At 35.7% G+C, this 19,713-nt stretch overlaps 1 protein-coding gene across 3 annotated transcripts in view; it reads left to right on the forward strand.

Annotated features, from left to right (window-relative positions):
* Positions 1 to 19,713, forward strand: part of FARS2 (phenylalanyl-tRNA synthetase 2, mitochondrial) — a 642,841-nt gene that overhangs the window by 117,793 nt on the left and 505,335 nt on the right. For all 3 annotated transcript variants that reach the window (XM_074270896.1, XM_074270886.1, XM_074270878.1), the window contains exon 2: positions 9,909 to 10,544. In XM_074270896.1, the coding sequence (XP_074126997.1) occupies positions 9,930 to 10,544 (615 nt within the window). In that variant the 5' untranslated portion in view covers positions 9,909 to 9,929. The remainder of the gene's footprint in view (positions 1 to 9,908; positions 10,545 to 19,713) is intronic.

The following is a 19,713-nucleotide window of genomic DNA, read 5'->3' on the forward strand; positions in this document are numbered from 1 at the left end:
TGCATTAAAATATTTTGAAAAGGTGTTTTAGATTTAGCCAATCTGATGGAAACCCCTTCCCTCATTTCCCCCAAAGTTTAAGAACTCTTGTTCTAGAGATTTTATTATTTTTTCTTTCAGTTCTTTTCTTTAGAGCGCTCACTTCATTTCCTTTATCTTTTCTTTTCCTTTTTAATCACATAATTCTATTTGGTAATTCTAATTGACCTTGAGACTAAGGTATGTGGATTTTTTTTTTTAATTCTTTGGACTTCTTTCAGGATTATGTTTATAGATTTATATTAGATATTTATATAATTGTATTTTTAAAATTTCACTTAGTTTTACAGTCTTAACTCCTGAATTAGCACTTTGTGTTAGGACCTAACTTTCTGTAATTTTATGTGGTTCTGGTCTATTATCTGGTGTCCCATCACTTAATTCTCTGAATATTGTGTGATATCTTCTCTAAGGCTTTCAGGAGCAGCTCAGGTAAGAGAGCTGCCTGATCTAGTTCCTGGGTGGAGCAGTTGCAAGATTGTCCTTGGTTGGAGCTCCAGCTGACTACTGTTCAGTCTAGTCCCTGTTGGCCAGCTGGAATGCTCTGTTAGGACAGAACAATTGAATGATAGTCTGCTCTCTGGTCTGGACTCCTGCTTGTTCTGATGACTCAGATACAGTTCTGATGCTCTGTCCACTGTGAGCAGTCACTGGCTGCTTTAAGAAAGCTCAAACTTATTTTGTGAAGTGTGTGGAGATCACAGTGTACAATGTGTTCCCTTCTTTTGTCTCTTCATATCATTGTCACTCCATCCATCACTGAATAAATGCCCCAATTCGCAGATCCAATGTAATAGAAAATATGATCTACCTCTTGAGGCCCTTTCTTCTAAGATAGAGAGCCTGGGGACTATGGGCAGGAAGTTCCACAGGCAGTCTCATTTCATTTTATTCTTCACTATAATGTGACATATTTCACTGTAAATGATCACTCTCTCTATAGGTTTTTGCTCTGTTTTACCCCAGTTTTTACCACCACAGCCTTAAAGACCTTGTACTCCCTTTTTAAGCCCAGTCTTCTTTCTATTCTCGGTTTAAAGTAGAGTTATTTCTTCCAGGTCCCTTGGCTGCTGGAGAAGCAAAGATCCTTTGTGAATACAAAGTTTGCAAATCCAAACTTTTTTCTGAAAACCAACCAAATGGTGATTATATGTCACGGTGAATAAAGTGCTAGACCAAGAGTCAGGAGAACCTGAGTTCAGATCTAGCCTCAGACACTATGACCCTGGGCATGTCATTTTACTATTTCAGTTTCTCCATTTCTTAAATGAACATCACAATAGCACTTAACTCCAGAGTTGTGAGGATAATATGAGATGATATTTGTGCAGAATTTGTAAAACTCAAAGATCCTACATAAATTCTAGTTATTTTTGCTATTAAGTTAAAAGAAATAAAATTTCTCCTCTCTAGGTTCTTTTTTTTTAATTCATTTTTCCAAATTATCCCCTCCCTCCCTCCACTCCCTCCCCCCGATGGCAGGCAATCCCATACATTTTACATGTGTTACAATATAACCTAGATACAATATATGTGTGTGTAAATACCATTTTCTTGTTGCACCTTAATTATTAGCTTCCGAAGGTATAAGTAACCTGGGTAGATATACAGTAGTGCTAACAGTTTACATTCAATTCCCAGTGTTCCTTCTCTGGGTGTAGTTATTTCTGTCCATCATTGATCAACTGGAAGTGAGTTGGCTTTTCTTTATGTTGAAGATTTCCACTTCCATCAGAATACATCCTCATACAGTATTGTTGTTGAAGTGTATAGTGATCTTCTGGTTCTGCTCATTTCACTCAGCGACAGTTGATGTAAGTGTCTCCAGGCCTCTCTGTATTCATCCTGTTGGTCATTTCTTACAGAGCAATAATATTCCATAACCTTCATATCCCATAATTTACCCAACCATTCTCCAACTGATGGACATCCATTCATCTTCCAGTTTCTAGCCACTATGAAAAGGGCTGCCACAAACATTTTGGCACATACAGGTCCCTTTCCGCTCTTTAGTATTTCTTTGGGATATAATCCCAATAACAGCTCCTCTCTAGGTTCTTTTAGTCTGTCTAGAAAAATCCTACTGGGTCTGATCCAAGTTTCCAAGCCTTTTGTAGCTGATTTCATTAATATGCTACTTCTTTGTATGCCCCTAAAGCTCTTCCACTTGCATTAATCTTCATGTTTTCTGAATATCTATTTTCTCTGAGACAGTTGCACTTTCCTTTTCATATCTATAATATTTTTCTTCTCCCCTTCTAATACTTCTTAAATTGTTTTCTCTCAAAACCTGGTAGTAATCCCACATTTCTATTCTGCATCCTCGTTAGATAGTTGTATCTGCTCTATACACATTTATAGATGAGAAAGTTGAGAGGCCTTGAGAGACCCCACAGGCTAGTCTGGAACAGTTGGGACGTGATCCCAAGCCTCTTGCTCTTACTGCCAGCCTCATCTTCTCTTCATGTCTTTCACTTACGTAGTTAATACTTATGTTTGTATTTTATGATTTTTGTTCACGGTAAAACTGAAATTTGTGTAAATTGTGGAGGGAGGAAAACGCTCATTATGCTAAGGAAAAGGGATTTATTGTTGTTGTTATCTATGAAGCTTACTAACTAGGGGTTGTCAGGTAGTGCAGTGGATAGACCCCCCCCCCCAGCTTGTAGTCAGGTGAGTCTGAGTTCAAATGTGGTCCTAGACACTTACTAGCTGTGTGACCCTGGGTAAGGCACTTCTCTCTGTTTACCTCAGTTTCCTCATCTGTAAAATGTGTTGGGGAAGGAAATGGTAAACCACTCCAGTACCTTTGTCAAGAAAACCCCAAATGGGGTCTGAAGAGTTGGACAGGACTGAAAAACAACAGAAAACTAGCTATATGTTTTAAGCATTAAAATTTACCAGCCTCAAAATATCTTGCTATCCCTGGAATGCTGCTTTTGCACCCAAAACCATTTACAATGATACCATTGAAAATTAAATATGAAAAATTTACTCAGCAATAAGGTAAAAGCAAAAGTAATCTTCATATATACTCAATAGAAGGCCATAGAATAATCAGGATATATTAGTATACTCATAGACTTTTTGCACACTTTCTACCAGTACATACAGCATCTGTTGAAGGGAGAGTAGCCTCTTATAGAAAGTAGCAGTTGCATTTTGATTGGATCAGAGTTGGGGAAATGAAAACAGACCAAAAGAATAAAGAATTATGTTAATAAGGATTAAAAAAATTAAATATACTTTGAGGGCAGGGAGGAAAGCAAAAAGCAGCCCGGGGAATGAAGGGTGAGCAATAAAGGGACTTAGCAGTTGCATGCATCTGACTTAACTGATTTTATAAGTGCGTTCAAATATCTGTGGAGGTGGAAACCGAGAGAGAAAGGTTAGTCCCTGTGCCGCAAACACCTGAATCCTGAACAGCTTTGAGCTTGGTGTAACTCGACATATGCATTTGGAAAGGGAATAAATGTATAGCTGAGAATTATGAATTAGTACCTAACTACAGACGACAGTGACTTTCTCTCGAGATGTATGTGGGTACGCATGCATATTTAAATACCCCATCTACTACTACAGTGACAACTAACAGAACAGTGTAGTTGGGGAGACGGTTTTAGTTGACACTAAGCCAGTGGCACTTTATTTCAGAGACAATTCTGACAAAATGAGATCATCAATGAATACATTTATAGCGTTCACTCCGAGTATGTAGTACATGTCTCGCACTAGAGCTCCCTCAACAAAAGGCCCCAAGAACCCAGCACAGTTGTTAGGCAGACTTGCTGTTGAAGGTCTGTTATTTTCCATTTGTGAGAAGGGTGAACAGGACCAGTCTAGTACTGTGGCCTACACAATTCATTCTCAGTGTCTTAGAATTCCCTTACAGAGTATGTCTAGTGACCTTTACAGATGACATGCAGGAGGAAAAGTTACTTGTCAAAGGTAATATAATTAATAAATAATCAGACTTGTAATGTTCTGTTGTCCCCAGAAGCTGCCGATCGCTCTCTGGGGGGAGATCTGCTGTCTCAACTCAATCTCCCGGCCAGACTCTTCTTCCTGTAGAGAGCAGCCAACTCTGACCTAGAGTAGAGACGGCTTCCTCTCCAAAAGTGTGGGATTGCTGGACTTGCAAATCCACCAGACATCATCTCCTTGACTCAATCCATAACTGACTTTCCAGACTTCCTCTTTTATCCTCCCAGAGAATGGGCGTAGAATAACTCAGGGGCTTCTGGGAAAAATACTTCAACCAATGAACTTGCTCCTCCTAAGCATGCAAGCTCCTCCCCAGGAGTTCAAAGGGGTAAAACTCCCCTTAAAGGCCAGAACTAGAGAATTGTTAAGTACTGACTTAGCACCTAGTAAGAACCTAATATCTCATTATCTCATTAGCACTTAGTAAGAACCTAACACAGACTTGTGATGGAAAGCGCCACTGAAATCCAGAGAGAGAACTATAGAGGCTGAATGTGGAACAAAGCGTAGTATTTTTACTTTTTTGTGTTATGTTAGTTTGCTTGTTTTTTCTTTCTTTCTTGTGTTTTTCTCACCTTTTGATGTGATTTTTCATGTTCATCATGATGAATATGAAAATATGTTTAGAAAAATTGCACATGTTTAACCTATATCACATAGCTTGCTGTCTTGGGAAGGGGGAAGGAGGAGGAAAGGGAGAAAAATTTAGAACACAAGAATTTGCAAGGGTGAATATTGAAAATCATCTCTGCATGTCTTTGGAAAAATACAATAATATTGAAAAATAAATTATCAGAGTCAAGATTTGAACCTTGGCCCTTTGGTTCTAGGATCCATGCTCTTCCCGTGCTCCACATTGCTTTTTATGTGGAGCAAATGATAATGACTGGACTGTGTGGCTAGGTCTGGAAGAGACTGACAAAAATGATGTGAATGAATCTTTATAATCAGATATTTTAAAAATGGAAACTTGATTTAATATTTGTATGAATATACGCATAGGGTGTTCTGGTTGTGCTTAGGCATATTCCATTATGTCCAAAAAAAAGTGGCTTTGTCATTTAATTTCATCACGTGACTCTCTTAAAGTATGAATTGCTGTATTTGTGATAAGTACTAAAATGTGTGATGTTAATATTATAGAAATGAAAAGAAAGGCTGTGTTTGCTTGTAACATGAGTCCCTAGTACTATATCACTGTGTTACTATTGGTTTTCTCTTTTACTCCTGCTACTAATCTAGAAAGTCTTTTGATCTATTCAAGTTACCACTTTGGGAATTCCCTTTGCAGTCTGTAATCTTTGTTGCAAATATGCTAGTGAAATAACGTAACAAGCCTATGGCTTTACACTTGAAATCAATCAATATGATGTCCCCTTTTAGTTTAAAAAAAATGTGAATTACCTCATTGTTAAAGTAAGACAAATTAAGGAGAACATTTATTTATTATTATTGTGCTGTTAGTAATAAAACTATCTCAGACTTCTTGGTTTAGAACTTAGGAGAAGGTAATGCTACCAGCAGGTCTCATACATTCAGCAACATAAGTAATGAATGACCAGTGGGAACAGACTTTGATTCTTAGTTCAGATCTCTGTGATTTCTTTTCAAAGATTTCAAACATTTCATCTAATGATATTCTCCAAAATAGGTTAAGATTGCCAATCTCGATTATCCAGAAGTCCTGATTAGCTTATGTTAAAGCATATTTTCTAGAATAAAATAAATAACAAGTTTTCATTTCACTTGCTATGAAAAGTAAAAGTGGTTAGAATATAGTCTCTCAAGGAATGCAAAAAATGAGAGCTCTCCCTGATCCCACATTGATCATTAAGGGATTCAGAAACTGGCATAGGGCTGTTGGGTGTCTATAAAAGTACCAACCGCCAAAATCTCACATGTTGATTTGTTCTTCATGGTTAGGTTTTAATGAAGGGAAATCTATTGACACATTGAATGAAGATAAGCCAAATTATTTAAGTAAACAGAAGAGCAGTGCTAGAGGTGTAATAGAGCAATTGATGGACATTATTTTTTATTTGGCAAAAGATGAAATACTGCTTTGGTGTCATAATGGAAAAGCTTACAATTTTAAAAAGTATTTTAAATCTTATCAATGCATTCTAAAGCCATCCTCCTAAAATGGTAGCACATGTACAAAATTCACCTTGAAAGAATACCATCCTAAGTAATTGCATAAAACATAATTTAATGGTGCTGTTGAACAGTGTTGTGAAACTAATGATTGTATCTTCACTAAATGGAAAAATGGTTGCTAATGATACTACTAACGATGGACATCATGAAGGGATGTCCTTTGTGGTGTGGTAGTTAGATGATAAAAGTAGTTTGTTTTGAGTTTCTAGAGGTTCCCCCTTAGGACCAGAACCTTCTCTGTAAAATTATCTCCAATTATCTTGGTTGTGTCTTGTTTGTATACAGTTATTTCCATTTTTTTTTCTCCCCCCCATTAAATCATGAAATCTTTAATAGCAGGAACGGGGTTTTTTCTGCCTTTTTTTTTTTTTTTTTTTTTTTCCCTTTTGTTTTCCTCAATGCTATGCATAGTCCTTATTTTCAAGGATGTCATTTAATTGGTCGAAAATTGATTGAACATCACTTCTTAATAGTCAAGTCTGTTCAACAAGTATTAATTAAACATAGTAAATTGACTTGACACTATTTAAATTCCATCATCAGTCATATCTGTCTTTTTGATGACTGCAACAAATTTAAAGGGTTCTTGCATCTTGAAGTAAGATTTCTTTGTGGATTATAATGAATTTTTTTCTTAAAGGCAGTGCTGTGAGTCATGATGGAGGGTTGTGACTGGCTAAAGGAATCAGATTTTTCTTAAAAGTTCCAAATTTACAAATCTGTTTTCTAATTTGCATTCTTAGCTATTACTGTGAAAGGGTCTTTTAAAAATTAGTCTATGTTTAAAAAAAAACCTGAAAAATATGTTCCCACAATATCTTGACTCACTTAAGATTTTGTACATTAAACAAGAATTGACATTTCATTTAGTTACAATGATGTACCTCAGGAATTTAAGTCCATAAAATTTGGTGAATGACTTTTAATTCTCTAAGACAAGAAGATAAAAAGCATGATTGATACTGTATATGTATATACCAGAATCTCAATATGGTTTAAAAAAAAAAAAAAAAAAAAAAGGAAGAAAGAAAGAAAGAAAAGAAAAAAAAAAAGATATTTTTGCACAACTAAATCCCAATTAGTTTGAATCATGAATCTTATGAAGTGGTCATATGCATTTAAATTCACAACATTCAGTTACAATTATGTAAAATATACAAATTGGTTCCAACCCCATAGAAATACAAAATGCAAATACACAGTATGCAATGCCAAGATAGGATAGGTGATGGAAGAAGATAAGTTGTATAGGTAGGGTAATGCTATGCTTACTGGTCTCTAAAACTCAAAAGATGGGATTTGACAAATATAAAAGTTTAGGAGATAGATTGTTTTAGCAGAGGGTGTGGGATAACAAACTCGGTTTTATGTATGTTGAGTTTAGAAGATGTCTCTAATTTGAAAATGTCTATTAGATAATTGATAATATGTGGGTGCAGCTCAGGGGGAAAACTAGGGCTAGATATAGAGATCTGGGAGTTATTTGTATAGGGGTGGTAGTTAAACTCATGGGAGCTAATGAGCTTGTGAAAACAATATAGCAGGTGAAGAAAAGACTCAAAACAGAATCTTGGGGAAACATTCAGAGTTAAAGGTCATGTTACAGACAATGACCTGGCAGAGGAAATAGAGAAGGAATGGTAAGATGGGGAGAAGGAAAACCAAAAGAGAGCAATATTACCCAACCTCAGGAGAAGAGGGTTGTCATCAGTGTCAAATATAGCTGACAGATGAGAAGGATGAGACCATTAAAATTGGCAAGGAAAAAAAAATAGGTCATTGATAACTTTGGAGGGAAGTTTTTATTGTACTTGGGAACAGATATATTAATGTAAGGTGACAGCTAAATTTTAATACAGAAGAGACATGAACTAGATCGATAATATCCTTATTTTAGATCGAAGTATACAAAAATTCAGTAATTTTTGCAAAAATATGAAATGCCTACTTGTTCTCTTTTGTACTCAATAAGCTCCCTGGCTAATCCTGGGGTTCTATGAAACACAATTTAATACCCTATCCTGAGAAGGTAGGACTTTCTCAGAAAGGAGGACCAAAAGAGAGCAATGTTACCCAAACCTTAGAGGCCAATCTACAGAATCCTGGATAAAGCGTAAGAACAAAAGTAGCAGTGTAAGACTGAATTTGAGATTGTATTATTATTAATCTAAACTTCTTCATCACCACCTTCTCTATGATATTGAATTTTTATTTTTCTTAGATGAAGGACAATGTCTTATGTTTTTATTTCTTATCCCCTTTCCCTAGTACAGTATGGATTTATAAGGCAATTTAATTGAATGAGTATTAATTGAATGAGGATAGCATTTTAAAAACATCTCTTTTAATTGATGATATGTCATAATGACAGTGGAAGATTTAAATTTAAATGATGGTATGTATAGCTAGGGGAGAAAATATTTTCATTATATAAATAGGTAACAGTTAGCTGTCTTGCATTGTTTTTCCTTATCAGTATTTTTGGAACTTGTGTCTTGTTCCCCCTCCCCCCCCTTTTTTTTTAACACTAAACAGAAATAAGTACCTCATCCTCACATTTCTACATCTTATATTAAAAATATTATAAATTATAGGCAGTATCATTTCATGATATAGGAAAATAACATTGCAGTCATGTTTTTACATTTTCTTCATTTGGTCTTAAAGAAGGAGACTTAGAGGTCATTTAGTTCACTCTTTCATTTTATACATCAGGGAACTGAAAACCCTCCAAAATGAAGAAGTTTCCCTAAGTTTTTAAAATTAGTAAATATTAGATCCTAAATTCAACCTTAAGTGCTTTGATCTTGAAAGCAGTATTCTCTGTAGTACAGTCAAGAAGGAACAAGCATTTATTAAACACTTAATGAGTGGTTACACCATTCTTTCTATAAAAAAATGTGTAGAACCTTAATAAGGAGTAACACGCCCAAATGTGTAGTATTTATCAACACCACTTTTTAAAGGATTATCATGCTTACTATGTATTTATGTTTATAAACTTAATAAGAATCTCAAGAGATATCATCAAACAATGTGTAAAACCATAAAATCTGTTCTGTTTACATTTCAAAATTAAATGATAACTTTTAAAGAATAGGGCTATTCCCTTTCAATTTGTTTTCTATATGTATACTTAGAAAGTTTGGGCTTTTAAAAATAGTCTTGTCTCATTAAAGCATGGGGTCCTTCTTATAAATGAGGTATTAACTATAAGGGTATTGATGTTTTACCAAGTCCTATTAGGGAAGCATCTATCACCAGAGAAAGGGGAAAAAATTAAAGGAGATTTTTTTAGTTTACGGTTGCTTTCTCATTGATGGTCATTAAGTATAATTGTAAAGTGGAAAAAGGAAACTTCTGTGAAAAGAATCGATTAATTAGCAAGCATTTATTAAGCTCTTTTTATATCTCAAATATTGTACTAGGTACTGAGAATGCAAAGAAAAAAAGGAAGCAGTTCTTGCCTTCATGGAACTAACATTCTATTGAGAAAAACTTTTAAAGAGCAAGGGCATGATTGTAGAGGCAAACAGTGCAAGTGTAAAAAATGTTTTTGGGCTTTTTCTGTGTTGAGTAGGCAATACAACCTGCTGATTCCACATTGTTATGTGCTTTCCCCATGGTACAGCTATAGTTGCTGGGGAGCTGTGGGATGGAGATGGAGAGGGGGAGGCTGGCGTTGCACTAAGACTGTTAAGTCTGCATCTTGGATGTTTTGTTCCCAGAGTCTTCGAAGAGTCGCCACCATGATCTTTTGGAGACTTTCTAAGAGGATACAGCTCCGGCCTGTGAAGTTGTGCCTGGCAGGTGTGGTGAGAAGCAGCTTTAGAAGCCATCGGGGCTTGACCTCCCAAGCCATCACTTCAGAACTCCCAACTGGGGGGGCTCCGGGAGGCTCCTTGGACGTGCTGGGCAAATCCTATCCTCGGGATGACCACAGCAACGTACCAGGAAAAATTCTCTCCAAGGTGGGAAAGAACCTGCATAACCGGAAGCACCACCCCCTGTGGCTGGTTCTGGAAAGGGTGAAGCACCACTTTTATCAGCAGTACGTGGGTCCCTTCGGGACGCCGCTTTTCTCCGTCTTCGATGGGCTCTCTCCAGTGGTCTCCACCTGGCAGAACTTTGACAGCCTCCTCATCCCGGAGGACCACCCGAGTCGCAAGAAGGGGGATAACTACTACCTGAACCGCACTCACATGCTGCGTTCACACACATCGGCCCACCAGTGGAACTTGATCCGTGCGGGTCTCAATGCTTTCCTTGTGGTTGGGGATGTCTATCGGCGGGACCAGATTGATTCCCATCACTACCCGGTCTTCCATCAGTTGGAGGGCGTCCGGCTCTTCAACAAGCATCAGGTAAGGGCATTGCTTAGAGGGAAATCAATGGAACAGACCTCCAGGAGTTTTATAATGGGGACAGGGAGTTACTTTCCCTTGACTTAGTATTAGCTCAGTTGAGGCTAATTCCTAGCAAAAACTAGGTGCCAATAAGCAATTTTTTTGGTTGATTAATATGTGCTGCATTTAGAATAATGCCCTGAAATGTGAGCTTTTCATTTTCTGTTTCTTCTTTCTTACCTCCTTTTTGAGAAGCTTTTCTGTTGCCATCTTTGCCCAAGGCAGCATAGTATAATTGTGCCACTATAGCACTCAGTTAGAAGACCTGGGTTAGCCAAGTTTCCTCTGTCTCTGCAGACTTTGCACACGCCTCCATGTCAGATGCAAGTGAAGAGATTGTTCTGGTAGACTCCTAATAACCCATTCCAGCTTTTTACCTCATTGCCTCTTTGTGAGAGAATTTAAATTGCTGACTCAAATTCAGTCTTGTTACCTGGGGACCCTGAACACATGTTGTCTGTTGTCCTCCGCGGTTAGCAGAATCAGCTGGGTTATTCTCTCTTTTGGCTGAGGAGAGTAAAGACTGTGTGATTAAATTGTCCCCCAAGATCCCACCAGGCTCATTCCTACCCCCTGTTGGCGTGACCCCTCTGTGGGTCTCTGTGGAGTGGGCTTGATTACCACGTTCTCTGTTTCATGGGTCATCACTGAAGGTGTCATAGCTTCCTTGCCTTTCCCTTTCCCTCCCTGGCCCTGAGGTGCCCTGGAACAGCACAGTATAATTTGATTATAAGGTCAGCCACCACTGGGGTTGCCCAGTCTCCTCCTTTTCTCTCTAAGGGACCATCTAGATGACTTAATGGATAGTGTTAGAATTAGAATCAGCTTATTAGCTGTGTATTCCTGGACAAGCCACTTCACCTCTCTCAATCTGTCTTATCTCATCTATAAAATGGGGATAGCACTTAACTTACAGGGAATTGTGGGAATAAAATGAGATATTTGGAAAGTACTTTGCAAAGGTATTTGCATATCTTAAAATGCTATATAAGCACCTTAAGTTGCTCTAGTTGCAATTATTATCGCTATCATTATTTCTTCCTCCCTGGCATTGGGAAGTTTCAGAGCCTTCCTCATCATTAGGGCTGTACCAGAAGCCTTGCAATTCCTTTTTCTGAGTTGCTTGACTGCTCAGTGTTTGAATGAGACAGAAGCCAACAGCTCCATTTCTTTTGTTAAGGTGGAGTTCTATTGGCCCTTACCATGTGCCCTGCCTCTCTGTTCTGTAGTCCTTCAGCTTTGTCATATTAATTATTTATATAATCTAACATTCTTCTGCCCTAGCCATTTACCTCACAATGCTTTAGCCTTCTAGGCCTTTCCATTTATGTCCCAGTTAAAGTTTCTTTTCTGTTGCTACCTCTAATTAGAGTGTAAGCTCTTTGAACAGGGACTGCCTTGTTTTTCCTCTGTATCCTCTGGTTCTTAGCAATGTGCTTGATACATAGCAACCACTTAGTAAATGCTTTTACCTTCCTTCCTTCCTTCATTCATCTATTCATCATTATAACATTGGACCACTGTCAAAACTCTGGCTTTCCCAGTGTATATCCTAATATACTATAAGGAAGAAATGAATAATCTAAACCCAATTAAAACAAAAAGAAAAAACACCCAACAGCTATAGCAGCCTGTTCCGTACAGCAAAGCCAGTATATGTGTTTATGAAATCATGAATGATTTCTAGGAATAAGATCTGGTATTTCATTATATATCTCTCATTCCCATTCATTAATGAAGGTCTTTCCTCACTGTTCAATAACTAACATAAATACTGGAACTAGAAAATCATTATCCTTATGCAGCTTACTTGGTAAAATATGAGATCAATATAAAAATGAACCGTCCAGTACTAACTAGTACCATTACTGTACTTTTTTCACTAATAGGCAAGATGATAATAAAGGATGGCAGTAAATCTCCCTCCATGCAGTCCTTTATCCTATTCCTAAACCTCTCATCAGGATGTATCTTTCTGTCAACCTATATCATGTATCAATAGGGACAGAAAACCTTAAACTAAATCTTAAGTTGGATAGAGGTATCACAAGAGTAGAAATGAAGAAATGTCTAATTTATTTTAAAAAGGGCAGGGGGAGAAAGTAAGAGAGGGAGGAAAGGGAAGAGTCTGCATATTATAAACCCATAAACATAATTTTGATTAAGGAAATAGCAAACCACTTCAGTTTCTTTGCCAAGAAAACCCCAAATGGGGTTATAAATGGGGTTAGATATGACTGAAATGATTGAACAGCAAAAGTTTTATTTTAATTAGAATATATTATTAATGGGATGGTTTCTGAACATTTTAAAAAAGAAATGATCATTCACAAACAGCATGAAAGCACGAAGAAGTTAAAAGTCAATGTGATCATCCTATCATCTGTAGACCTTAATCTCTTCCTTCTTTTAAAAACTGAGATATTATCTCTCACTTAATTCTATCTTCTATTACCTATCAGTGACAATGGTTAAAAAAAAAAACACATTTCTTTTCATATTTGAGAATAAAGTTCCTCTGGGCTTTAACCTATAGAGAGGAGCTAGCCACTTTACTATTTTTTAAAAATCTTTACTATTTTTAAAAAATTTATTTTGGATTCTTTTTTTCCCCCTGAGACTCAGTGTTCATATGTTGCCCAGGTTAGAAATGCAGTAGCTACTATCCTACTGCTGACTGATTTGTTCCATTTCTGGCCAGAGCCAATTCACTCTTCCTTAGATAGCTTGGTGGTCCCATCCTTCCTCTTGATGACATACCATATCGAGACTAGACTTTTGTGAATACATGATTGCCTTTTACCTGATAACATCTGAGAATTCCTAAGCTCAAGTGCTCCACTGACCTCAGTCTCCCTCAAGTAGTAGGAATTACCAATGTTTGCCATTATGCCCTCTAGTTTCTTTTACTCATTTTTGTTCCATCCTTTCTAATATGAAGGTCTATTTTCCTTGGCAGAGGAAATAGATACAGAACTAAAGATGAATGCTTATTTTTTAAAATCATGTCAACATTTTCCTACTTATTCTGAGTAGTGATATTTTTCTTTTGTTGATTTTCCTTTTTGCTCCAAAATAACTAAAAAATAAAATTTTCCATAGTTAAAACATATCTAGGTTGTTTTTTTTTCCCCTCTGTTCTGGATGTCACATTTTAGGATGGGCATTAACAAGCTGTAATTTTTCCATTGCATGGTAACCAAGATTTTGAGAGTAGTAGAGACCTTGTCACATGAACATTAAAGGAAGGAATGTTTCATATTTAAACTGGAGAAGAGAAGACTCATCAGATTTATTGTATCAATCTCTAATTTCTCAGAGTTATATGCTTTGGAAGAGAGTTTAGATTTATGTTTGCTTCCATGTGACAGAACTGGGAAGACTTGGTAGAAGTTTGGAGAATCAGATTTAGACTTACTAGAAAAAACAAAGAGCTGAACAAAATTTGTGCTGATTAATTTGAGAGGTAATATGTTCCACTCTCCTGAAAAATTCAAAGAGAACCCAACCCGTATGGCCATTTGTTAGGGAGAAATAATTCTTTGACCTTCCAGGTTTTAGATTTTATGGTTTTATATTAAAATTATATTTTTAAAGTAATAGTATAATAACAGCAATAGCATAGTAATACAATCTCCATGTAAGAGACATTTAGATTAATATTCTTGTGGGAAAAGCTGGACATTTTAACATTTGAAGAATAATAACCAGTGATAAAAATAAAAGCATGTTGGAAAACTAATATGATATAGAAGATGACAGATCAAGATCCCCAGGAAATATAGTCTGCTGATGAGTTGCCAATTACTATTAGTGGGTGAGAAGAGCTACATTTTTATCCATGTTTAATGTCAGAAATCTCTTGATATCCAGGTCATAACATCTGTCAGCTCTGCTTGTCTCATTAGGAAAACAAAAGTTTCTACCTATTTCCACCTATAAAATATAGAAATAAAGATTGAACAATACATAACAACATTCTGAAGCCAGAAAAACATAAAGCTGAAAGTGGTTCAAGTACAAAAAAAAAAAAAAGAGGGTAGGTGAAACAGTCCATCTCCTCTAGTCCTATTTGCATCTGTCCCACACTAGGATGCTTGAGCTCATATTTTAGCCAATCTGACTTGTCTAATCTAATGCAGAATGTTGATTAGTATGCACTGATCCTAGGTATCACCAGAAAGCTGTATTTTAAAGATCACATTCGAACCAACTAGAATTAGCCCCAAATTGACTCTATTCCAAGATTCTTTTTACTGGGAGTGAAATGGGAGGAGGCTGGTCTTCTTTGGGGGTAGCCTTGATCACCATTTTTAGTGGTGACCTGAATTAAAATATTTTCTGGAGATAATGAATAGAGAGCAATTGTTGACAATGCAATTCCAACAATTTTCATACTTGCCCATCATCTATCTTGTATTGTCCTATATACCTGAAATACACATTGCCTGTATCCTCTTTAAGTAAAGAAGGAAGTGCTGTGACTACAATGAAAAATATCAGGGAATTAACTGAAGCAGTGATGAGGAAATACTTTATTTTGATGGAACTTATTAACTTGCCATTAAATTAATTCTACACTTTAAAAGTCTTTTCTGGTTTCTGTCTGAAAAATTCGCAGAGACAGCAAAGTGAGGATAGTTTTTTTTATATATACACTGATAGCCTGAAGATGCTTTAGTTAAATCTAAAGACTTATCCATGGCTATGATCTTTTATCATTTGAAGCTTTGTTACCCTAATTCATCTTACCTGTTAACAAGACTTCACCTTGTCTGTCATAGGAGAAGTGTCAGTTTTCTATTGAATTTTTGGAATGCATCTGTGTAATTTCCACAGTTTAGCATCTAGGTGGAACAATGAATAGAGCTGGACTTTAAAAAGGGGAAGACCTGAATTCAAATGTGACCTTTCCTACTATCTCTCTAATGAGATTTTAAGTTATTTAACTTCTCTGTCCCTATATTTTCTCATCTGTGAAATGGGAATAATAATAATAGCTCTTGCCTCCCAGTCTTGTGAGTATCAAAGGAGATATAGTGTAGAAAGCACTTTATAATACTTAAAGCTCTATACAAATGCTAACTTCTTGTTTTTATTGTAGCTACTTATTTATCCAGAGATTTGGACTATAAGGAACAATCTGGAAGAAAGCAAAGAAGCCTTTTTACTTGGCCCCAAAACAAGGGAATAAATATCATGCTTTTACTCTAATTAAAACCCATGTTATATTCTCATTGCCTACTTACATTTCTTTTGGATTTAATTCTAAGCCATCTTGTTGGTGCAATTTTTGCTTCTATATGTTACGTACTTAAGCTGTGATATTGACCAATCTTGTCATTTTTAAAAGATTTCCAAATAGTTCTGATGATTATTGTTATATAATATAATATAATATAATATGATATGATATGATATAATATAATATAATATAATATAATATAATATAATATAATATAATATAATAATATGGGGGGAGCTAGGTGGCGCAGTATATAGAGCACCAGGCCTGAAGTCAGTAGGACCTGAGTTCAAATCTAATTTCAGACACTTAACACTTCCTAGCTGTGTGACCCTGGGCAAGTCACTTAACCCCAATTGCCTCAGTTTAAAATATATATACATACACACACACATACGTATATATAATATAGGAGAGGCTGGTACCATAGTCCCTTCTTTCCCACATTTTATTTTATTTAATATTTTTGAGGCAATGCTTATTAGAGATATTGGTCTTTATTTTTCTTTTATTATGTTCTTTTCCACATCTGAATCATAGCACACATTTTCTAGGATTCTTTCTTTCCCCATTTTTACAAACAGTTTATATAGTATTAGAATTGATTGTACTTTGAATATTTGATAAAATATATTTATAAATCTACTTGATCCTAGGAAGTTTTTCTTTGTAAATTCATTTGGGGTTTATTCATTTTCTTTTTCTAAAGTTGGATTATTTCAACAATCCATTTCTTATTCTCTCTGGTATTTTATATTTCTAAAATATTCATCAATTTAAAATGTTATTTCTTTAATTGGCATATAATTGGACAAAATAGTTTCACATTGTTTTCTTTATTTCATCTTTTTACTTTCCTTTTTTAAAAAATACTGATAATTTGGGTTTTTCTCTCTTTTTAATCAGATTACCTATTGATGTATTTTATTACTTAAAAAAACTCTTAGTTTTTATTATCAAGTCATTGTCTTATCTTTAATATTTTTCAATTTCTCTTTTTGCTTTTCAAAATCCCTAATTTGGTTTTTAGCTGGAATTTTAAATTTTTTCCCTTTCTATTTTTTTGGTAGCATACCAAATTTATTAATTTTAAAAGTATAAATTTCCCCTTATGATCCTCATTTTCTGTATTCCAGTTTTATTTTGTCTGTTGTCTTGTTCTTCAGGAGATTCTCTCTTGTCTCTGTAATTTGTTCTGGGCTCCACTAATTTTTTAGGATTAAATTACTGTTGTTGAATCATTTCAGTTGTGTCTAGCTCTTTTTTTACCTCATGTGGAATTTTCCTGGCAAAAATACTGGAATGATTTGCCATTTCCTTCTCCAGCTCATTTTACAGAGGAGGAAACTGAGCAAATACGATTAAATGATTTGCCCAGGGTCATACAATAAGTGTCTGTAAGACTGGATTTGACTTTAGGTTCTCTTGACTCCAGGTTTGTAACTCTATCTCATGGTACTTAACTACCCCCTTAAATTACATATCTCCAAATAGTTTTTAATCCTTTCTTCAAAGTTTCCTTTTAAAAATTACATTGCAGTCAGTGAAAAATAATATTGAATATTTTTGCTTTTCTTCATTTTTGTGAGTTTTTTTTTTTAATGACCTAATACATTGTAATTTTAAAAATACATATATAGCTAAGAAATCTATGCTACCTTCTATTCCAGTTTGGTAATGAGCAAAGATCTATCATATCTACTTTTCTAAAAATTTTGCTTAGCTCTTTAATTTTTTCTCTTGCCTATTTTTTTGTTAAAATTGTTTGTATCTGAAAGAAATATACTGAAGTCCCCCACCCTTACAATTTACTTTTTCTACTTTAACTTATTTCTTTATGTATTTAGAGCTAATATTATTGTGTGCTATGCATTTGCATACAAGTACTTTAGAATTATTATCATCTTTCATCCTCACAACAATCCTGTGAAGTAGGTGCTATTATTATCCCCATTTGACAGAAGAGGAAACTAAGGCAAAGAGAATTTATACGACTTGCCTAGGGTCACACAACTAATAAGTGTCTGAGGCTGGATTTGAACTCATGTCTTCCTGACCCTGGGTCAAGCACTTTAGATGCCATATTTATTAAATATTAATATTTATTTATTGACTAATTCTTTAAACATAATTCCTCTTTCAAACTTATACTGGTTTTTAATTGTCTCATTGTCTAAGATCATGTTTGCTAACCCTGCTTTTTTTTGAGTATAATTAAAGCAAATAAGTTTTCATATCAGCCTCTTATTTTAACTGTATAAATCTGTATGTTTCATATGTTTTTCTTATTAATCTACTTTCTAATTAGTCCTGCTATTCTCTGCTGTTTTGTGGGTAAGTCCACTTTATTCATGTTCACGACTTGATTATTAATTGCATATTTTCCTCCATCTACCCCTCTTGAATTTTTTCATTCCTTGCACCCCCCCCCCTCTCTCTCTCTCTCTCTCTCTCTCTCTCTCTCTCTCTCTCTCTCTCTCTCTCTTTTCTTTTTCTTTTTTTTTTTTTTTTACAAAGAACAAGGTGGTGAAAAAGGTGTGCAATCAGAAAGAGACTGGCATTTTAATTGCATTTATTTATTTATTTCATCTGTCCCTCTTCTCTTCCCCTTGCTCTGCCCTGCACTCTAGTGGTTATTCTTTCCTTCCCTTTAATCTTATATTTGGTCCAGTCTCTAAGGCTGGATTTTGTTTTTTTGCTTATGGCTTATCCTGCACCCATCTGTTGTCCTCTCTTCAATTCTTCTCTTTCTTGTACTTGTGCATTTCCTAGTGGAATCAGATATATTTTTATGCCAAACCTTTTGAATATGTGTGCATTTTTCTTCCTTCTCTTTATACCATCAAAACAGGAAAAATCACCTCTAGCCCCTCTGTTTGTCTAATTTAACTCCCCTTGAATTCATACATTAGGGTTCTGTGTGTTCTTCTTGCCTGGATTGTTTTGTGGTTTTGTTACTTAGGATATCATCAGATCTCTTCCAGTAATAACTAGCGTTCATATAGTACTTGCCTATATTATTCCATTTAATTCAAACAATAACTCAGTTGCAGATGCTATTATTATCCCCAAAATAGTTGAGAAAACGGAAGTGGATAGACCCTAGCTCATATAGCTACTTAATGTCTGAGGGTTTTCCTGACTCCATGTCTGGCACTGCATGCTCCCCTCCTCCCCTCTCAGAGATTGGAATATATCAAAGTACTACCATGGCTTTTGTGATTTAGCTTTAGGTTGCCTCGGGGCTGACCTGCCCGGGGAACTGCTTTACTGTAGCTTGGGCCTGGGCACCTCAGGCCCAGGCTGCTGTTCATAAGCTTCCTGGCTGCTGACATAGCTTTTGCTCCTACTTTTCCCAGATTAATAGGTAAATGACATTACCATCCCCAGCCTTAGTACATTTCTAGCTAGTTTGCCAGCTATAATCCCAACATTTCTTGCCTAGATAATCCAGACTAGTTGCTCTGCCTTCCTTCTTGGTTTCCAAGTGTATAATCTTTTAAATTACTCTCTTATTGGTAGGTCTCCAAATTGTCACTCTCTTCATAATGCTCTCTTTAGCCTTTTTCTGCTTAATAATATTCTTTCCTTTTTTTTTTTTTATCCTCCCCCCTTTACCCAATGACTGTTCTTTGTTTACCCTTCCCTTGAATTTTCTTGACAAGTATTTCCTTTGACATATTGGGAAGGAAAATGGAAAAATTTTGCAGGATCTTTTCTGGCATGCTTACATTTTGGTTATGCTGTAACTTTCAAGTTATCTATGGACTGCTCTGAAAAGCTTTAAAACAAATTTGTCAGGAAGCAGGAGGGGAAAAATAAAATCTTTTCCTAGCCCGTTGGGGTCATATTTTCAGGAAACAGAGTGATGCTGTCCTGCTT

This window comes from Sminthopsis crassicaudata, chromosome 1, assembly GCF_048593235.1.
Source record: "Sminthopsis crassicaudata isolate SCR6 chromosome 1, ASM4859323v1, whole genome shotgun sequence".
NCBI lineage: Eukaryota > Metazoa > Chordata > Mammalia > Dasyuromorphia > Dasyuridae > Sminthopsis > Sminthopsis crassicaudata.